Source organism: Octopus bimaculoides, chromosome 4, assembly GCF_001194135.2.
Source record: "Octopus bimaculoides isolate UCB-OBI-ISO-001 chromosome 4, ASM119413v2, whole genome shotgun sequence".
NCBI classification, from domain to species: domain Eukaryota; kingdom Metazoa; phylum Mollusca; class Cephalopoda; order Octopoda; family Octopodidae; genus Octopus; species Octopus bimaculoides.
In genome coordinates, this window is record NC_068984.1 from 144,186,273 (window position 1) to 144,193,509 (window position 7,237).

Consider the following 7,237-nt stretch of genomic DNA (forward strand, 5'->3'; position numbering starts at 1 on the left):
CCATTCGTTGAGGTAACAACTTATGGAAAATTTGGGGTCACATTTTATAGCAGGAGTATCAGACAGCAGCCTGTTTTGCTGAAAGAGGTTATTTGCTTTGCCTGAAGGTTAAAAGGTCTTCTTATATGCCAGCATATACTGTGTGTGTGTGTGTGTGTGTGTGTGTGTGTGTTTGTGTGTGTGTGTTTGTGTGTGTGTGTGGAGAGAGCAGGGGGAGGGGCAGCACCGATGTCTATAAATGTGTAGTCAGAGAGACAATCACAATGAAATTTTGGAACCCTTAACAACCAAATTCATTGCATCCCTAACATTTGTAACCTGGACAAGAGAGCATTTTAAGGAGAGACACAGTAATAATTTTCATTTGAATGTACAAGAGACAAACAGACAGACGAAAACAGAGAACCATACTCTAAAAAGGTGTTTAGATTTCAATTTCCTCTTCACCAATATTCAATACCCAGCTACAGTCTATGAGTCTCTGTCATCCCAGAGCTGTTTTCTAAATACTAAGTATTCCAAGGAATCCAGGGAGTTATTTTGGTAAAACTTTACAAAAATACAATAAAATTCGTAATGAGAAAACAAAAACACAAAAAAAAGAATTCTTTTAATCTTCTTCCTTTTTCTTAAATTTCAAATTCAAACTTGTATCCCTGCCAAGATTTATCTAGAAATGATTATCTCCCTTACAACAACGGCTTACCAAAGCGGATCAGTGTTTGTGGCGAATTTTTAAAAGCTTTTATTTGTCTACTAAATTCTATGAATGTTCGAGACTAGGTTTGCATCTGCTCATCAAAATTTGTGAAATAACTAAGTTTGAGGGATTTTCTTAGCAAAAAAAACTTAAGTATCTTGCAAGGCTTCCTAAAACCTTATCAATTAGTTTGGACTCTTTGAAGATCATTAACTGTTAGAAACTCATAAAATCTTCAAAATATGAAAAAAAAATATTTGAAGACCAAATGGGTTTCAAAAATTGTTGTTTAGCATCAGAGTGGCAGGTATATGAACAAAGCTAGTCCAGCCATGACCATCCTGTTGTCTTCGTACATAAAACTAACCTAAGACAGAAATTATCTTTATATGAAAGGTGGAGAAGACACCAACAGGCCAAGCTAATTACTCATTAGCAATACTACAACAACTTGGTCAATTATCAGCTCTAGTTCTGAAAGAAAGTATCACTAAACTAGCAGAACAGCATTTCAGATAAAGCTTTAATTAATTTGTGATTTAATTAAAAACTTGTCCCGAAAATTCCATACTTATATTCAGATAAAAAGGTGCATCATTAATTAGTAGTAATGAGGAAAAGATAATTTTTTTTTTTAAGACTGTTGCTTATGAGAAGTGTCTATATTTTAAGGGTTGTAGAAACATGCCCCAGGCCCTACGGTAAACATGTGCAGAGTTATGGTGAAACTTGAGGAGAGGGACCCTTAACTAGAAACATGCACAGATGTAACATGCAATCCAATAACATTTTAGTGGTTGATGTAGTGTTGTCAATGATATCTGCAGAGGACTACTGTTGAACACACACTCAACACCCACCACCCTTGCCATCCCCACGTTTGGGGTCTCATTTTTCTTGGGTTCAATGGACTCATAAAACCGGTCACACAGTTTCTATGACACGTGAGTGATCAAGATCACAACAATCTCCCCTCAAGTCAGCATTTCAGAGGGAAGAGAGGAGCGGGGGACAAGTTGACTGCATGACCCCCTGCACCTGACTGGCATTTTCACCATCATCATCATCATCATCGTTTAACGTCCGCTTTCCATGCTAGCATGGGTTGGACAATTTGACTGAGGACTGGTGAGCCAGATGGCTACACCAGGCTCCAATCTGATTTGGCAGAGTTTCTACAGTTGGATGCCCTTCCTAACACCAACCACTCCAAGAATATAGTGGGTGCTTTTACGTGCCACCGGCACAAGGGCCAGTCAGGCAATGCTGAAATACATTTTTTCCAACATGTTAACGATTCTGCCAGTGTACCAACTTCTTCCCTAAATGGAACTGTGATTATTTCTCAACGACTCCATTGTCGGCGTAAACATGGCATTTGTAATATATCCTCAATTCTGATTTTTACTGAAGGTTTTACAGTAAAAATATTCTTCTTAAATCTGAAATAATTTCAACGTCAACCATAAGTCAAACGTCTTGACTGGGTGAAATGAGTTGTAGAACAAGACTTGTACAGACAGACACTGCCGTGAATAAATACTAGAGATATCAGCAGTTAATGTTGTCAAACTGCAATATCAAATTTCAAGACAATTCATAGAACTACAGAACCATATATAGAATGGAAGAAGGGATTCCTGATAAATGGTCAACTCTGATCAATTACAGAATCACACTGACACAAACATTCAGAGCTCCCAATCAACCAATTCTTTCAAAGTAAAGACTAAAAATATGGTGAAAAGTGTGTAAAAAGAATACTACAGAACTAAAAGTGATGTAAAGTTGCTAGCTCCCATCAGCACCACCACCATCTACAGCAACACTAGCTTTGTCACTACACCCACCACCACCACCACCACAACCACCATTTCTATCATGCCAAGAGTCAGTCACCAACTAGAATCTACAGAGATGTTTATATGTTGGAAGCAGTAAAACTGCAACATGCAGTCGGATGAACAAAGGAATATTTACCTGGGGATGGTGGCCGTCTGCCAGTTCCGTAACGACCAGAGTGATTTTGTTGTGTGAATAGGCTCATCATCACTAGAGGAAGAGGAAGAACAATCAAAACAGCCCCTCCTAGAACTCCATCTTCAGGCTCGGTCACTTTACCGACAGCCTGTGTCAGGGAGTTGTCGCAAGACTTACAATGATATTTGGAAGGTTTACTTCATGCAAATAATTATTGTTTCACGGGAAGAGGGAGAAAAATTATGATTTTTATTTAATATTATCCAGGAACAAGGAGGTGACAGAATGGACAATTTTTGAATTTATACAAAAATTTATTCTATCTGCAACTCACTAAAGTTTAAAATATAAACTTAAAACTTAAAGTTCTTAAATTTATCGGATAAGATGAGTGAGGTTTAATTTCTTTGCTTACACATTATATATAATTAACAAATGTTTAATTAATATCTGTAATTTATTTTTATATACTTCATAACAATATATAACCCCTACTCTCCCTGCTGTCAAGGTTGATTCTAACATCCAAGCGTTTGTTAATTTACCATTTCAATGTTGGTGCAATTAATCTGTAAGACCAAATCCCCATTCTTCAATCCAAATTAATTTCAAAAATTAAAAAAAAATTACGATTACAGACCATTTGGTAATTTACAGTCAATACCCATGACTTTCAGAAACATTTTTTCAAGCTCAGAATTGCTGAAGCATGGAATAAACCACCCACCTCAGTTGTTAGCGGTTGGGATGCTATGTCCTTCAAAACTTCCTGAAATTCACCAACAACAGTACCCCTGATGTCCCCCAACCTTTACTTTTTTTTTTTTTGTTTTAACGATTCATTTACTGTCCATGCACTTTTGGTTACTTTGTTGTGATGGGTTGTAGTGCACCTGAGCACTGTAAACAATAAGTTCATTGTTATTATTATTATTATTATTACTACTACATAAAGTTGTAGAAGGAGGACAAAACTAGAGAAACCTTGTTTATAACAAAAGAATTTAATGACTCGTCCAGTATTATTTCAGCACAATTTTACTAATCAAATTCAGCTCTGAACTGAGCGGAACTGGACTGGACTGGTTTCAACTGGTCTGGACTAAATGCTAATTCCATTCAAGTAAAGAATTTCAAATTTAAAAAAGAAAAAGAAAAAAAAAACAGTTCAGATGAATTATTAAGATAAAATTTTTATCCAACGCGAGAAGCAGGTGAGAAATGATAGGAGTTAATTAGATTAATTCTAAAGTAGTTTACCTGGAGATGGAGGTCTTCTGCCAAAGTTAGTGCGCCCCGAGTTGCCTTGATTTGCCAGTAAGTTCATTGACACTACAAAGAAAAGAAAAATTATATCAAACATTAGTTTCAAAAGTAACAGTTTTATTGGAAATTAAATATATACATTTATGCTAATTAATTTATTTAATTAGAATCAGTGTCATTTTAAATATTGCACTAATTTCCTAAGTACACTAAGAAGAGTAAAATTAAACATTTCAAATAACGACAACTGGCTACAAAAATATAAAGTCACAGGGTTTATAAAATAGTTTTAATGTTTAATTAAGGTTTACAGAGAATTTATAAAACAATTAAGATATAAATAACAGCAAGAAAAAGACACCTTTTGCATTCATAGGCTTCAAGTGGTGACAGTAAAATTCAATATTCTTAGAAATATACAAAACCCCACATCAAATATAAAAGCAAGACCAATGGTTTGGCAATTAGGCATGCAGATGTAATTAAATCTTAATTAATCTTTTAAAATTATCCAGAGAAACTTTAAGACATGACTACTTTAACACATTAACCACATGTCTCCAATGGTGCTTCATTGCAAACTTCACACAACCATCATATGCACCACCAGTGGTACAATTTTCAGAATTTGATAAACTATTTTCATTCTGTATCTTTGACATGCATTCCAGGCTATTTAAACTAACATGAATGCTAAATATTGAAGTTTAATTATGAAATATCGTAAAAATGCAAAAAAAAAAAAAAAAAAAAAAAATCACATTTCCTTGTAATTAAACTAATCAGTTTGATTGGAAATATGTGGTGTCACCAGTAAGGTCCAGTAACAGGCTGCAGTGATTAATGTGTTAATGTATATAAACCGTCTACATTATTGTGTTGAGTCCGAAGACTCATAGCATTGGTCAGCTAGTATCCAGAGTTATAAATAACCAAAACCACAACGTTGACCCTCAACGCAACACCAGACCATTACAGTTGAGTGGACTGAAGTAACGTTAAATAAAGTGTCTTGCTCAAATAAACCTTGACCGTACAATCATGAGGGGCAACACCCTGACCAAAAGGCCTTAAATACATATTTTTGCTTATACTTATACAAACAGAATAAAACAATTAACAATTCATAACGAAGGGATTGTTAAAACAAAGCTATACAGTTTATATCTATTCTATTTTTATAAAAAAAAAAAAAGAAAGGCTGTTAGACTAAAAATTAGTAAATTCCAGTTTAATTATTTTACTGATACCAGTCATTAAGTTGGAGTATCACCCTCTATGAAATGATGAATACATCTTTGGGAAAACTTAAATCAATTATAATCACAAAGCTCTCTATATTCAACTGGTTCCACAAACTGCCAGTTTCGTAGTGAATTACATCTACAGTCAGTGTTGGTGGCGCCACTGTTGTCCATCCATCTGTATTAGCCTCACAACTGGCAGAGATAAGAAACCTTTCTACAAGGCCTGGAGTTTCGGTGGGAGGTGGGACACTCAATTACACCAATTTTATCAACCCAAAGAGGATGAAAGGTAAAGTCCATCTTGGCCGAATTTGAACTTAGAACGTAAAGCCAGAAGACATGCAGCTGAGCATCTTGTCCAACATGCTTATGATTCTGTTGTGCTCACTGCCTTAACTGGACAACACAATAATAATTATAATTATAATATTAATCCTTTCTACTGGAAGTACAAGGCCTGAAATTTGGGAGAGGGGCTAGTCGATTAGATTCCCCCACCCCCGTATGCAACTGGTACTTAATTTATTGACTCTGCAAAGATGAAAGGCAAAGTCGACCTCGGCGGAATTTGAACTCAGAACGTAGTGACAAGTGAAATACTGCTAAGCATTTCATCAAGCATGCTAACGATTCTGCCAGCTCACCGCCTTTGGCATAATTATAATAATAATAATAATAATAATAATAATAATAATAAACTGTTGTTGTTGATCAATGGAAGTTCACTGAGGATTCAGTTGTTTAATCAAATTAATTGTTCATCCAATTAGCACGTAAGTGGCTGAGTATTCCATAGTCATGTGTACTCTTAACTTAATTCCCAATCAGAATCAGTACGACAGAGTGTACAACAAGGTTGTACCTTTGAATTACAGGTACAATCGATTACAGGTAAGAGGATCTCCACCAAATGTTATTTCAAATAATATTTAGAAGAGAGAAAACAGACAGAAAGATGTAACCCATGGTTGTCATAAGAAACCTGTGCAGTGGTGTGTGTGGGGTCTGAAGGGTCAAGTGAAAGAGTCAAGGATACAGAGCTGAAACCTGAAGTGCTGGGTTTATAGCAACAACAGAGAACGAAACACCACAGACAATTGCCAAGTTGATAGTGAGAGGAACACTAAGAAACTATCAGACCAGTTATAAAATTACAGTCTGCAAATGGAAACTTTGGTATATTAAAGAACTGTGCCAAGAGGAAGGTAGGAGGAAGGATAGGTTAGTATACCTACAGTGGAAATGCCTGAGATTTGACGCAGACTCTTCTACTGTTACTAGAAAAGCAACTAAGGTGCTATATTAAGCCTAGCACAGACAAGGATTAAAGGGTTTTTCTAGATTGTATATATTACATCATAAGAATTCAGTAACTTCCAAAGATGTAAAATAATTTATTTTTAATAATGTAAAGCTTTCCGGTAGCCTTCATGATCCAAAGGGGTTTTTAGCACAACATTTACTTGCTATTACTAACTGAAGCTATGTGAAATGAAGTACCTTGCTCAAGAACCCAATAACCTGGCCCAGGAATTGAACCCACAGCCTTACAATTGCAAGTCCAACAACCTAACCACTAGGTCACACAAGTTCACATTATGTACATTATTTACATTTGGCGGATATTTGTCCTCATCTTGTTTGTTGTTAACATGTTTCGGCTGATATACCCTCCAACCTTCATCAGTTGTCTTGGGGAAACTTCAAACCTGGGTTCTCATTCCTAAGGTATTTTTCAATGCTATTATTATTATTATTATTATTATTATTATTGTTCAGTTGTTTTATTTTTATAACGTGCTTTCACTTCACTACCGAGCGCAGCTCTGTGCGCCTTGGGTATGTGCTGTGGTGCTCTTATGTTTACTGTATTGAAAGTGTTTTGCGTAGAATGTGTGCAGTACCCAGTAGTGCAATTTTCTGTATGTTATATATATTTGTAAGTCCTGGTGTTTTTGTTATGTATTTGTCTGAATATTTTTTTTATTATACCTAAGGCACCTACTATGATAGGAATTGTTTCTGTTTTTAGATTCCACATTCG

The 7,237-nt window shown here is 35.5% G+C and overlaps 1 protein-coding gene across 12 annotated transcripts in view; it reads right to left on the bottom strand.

Moving 5' to 3' along the window:
- LOC106869997 (calmodulin-regulated spectrin-associated protein 2) overlaps positions 1-7,237 on the bottom strand; it is a 52,736-nt gene that overhangs the window by 7,004 nt on the left and 38,495 nt on the right. For 7 of the 12 annotated variants that reach the window (XM_052967567.1, XM_052967570.1, XM_052967568.1 and 4 more), the window contains 2 exons: positions 3,941-4,012; positions 2,681-2,752 (listed from right to left, as the gene is read on the bottom strand). In XM_052967567.1, coding sequence (XP_052823527.1) covers positions 2,681-2,752; positions 3,941-4,012 — 144 coding nt within the window. The remainder of the gene's footprint in view (positions 1-2,680; positions 2,753-3,940; positions 4,013-7,237) is intronic. The other 5 variants (XM_052967569.1, XM_052967571.1, XM_052967576.1 and 2 more) reach the window with 1 other exon arrangement.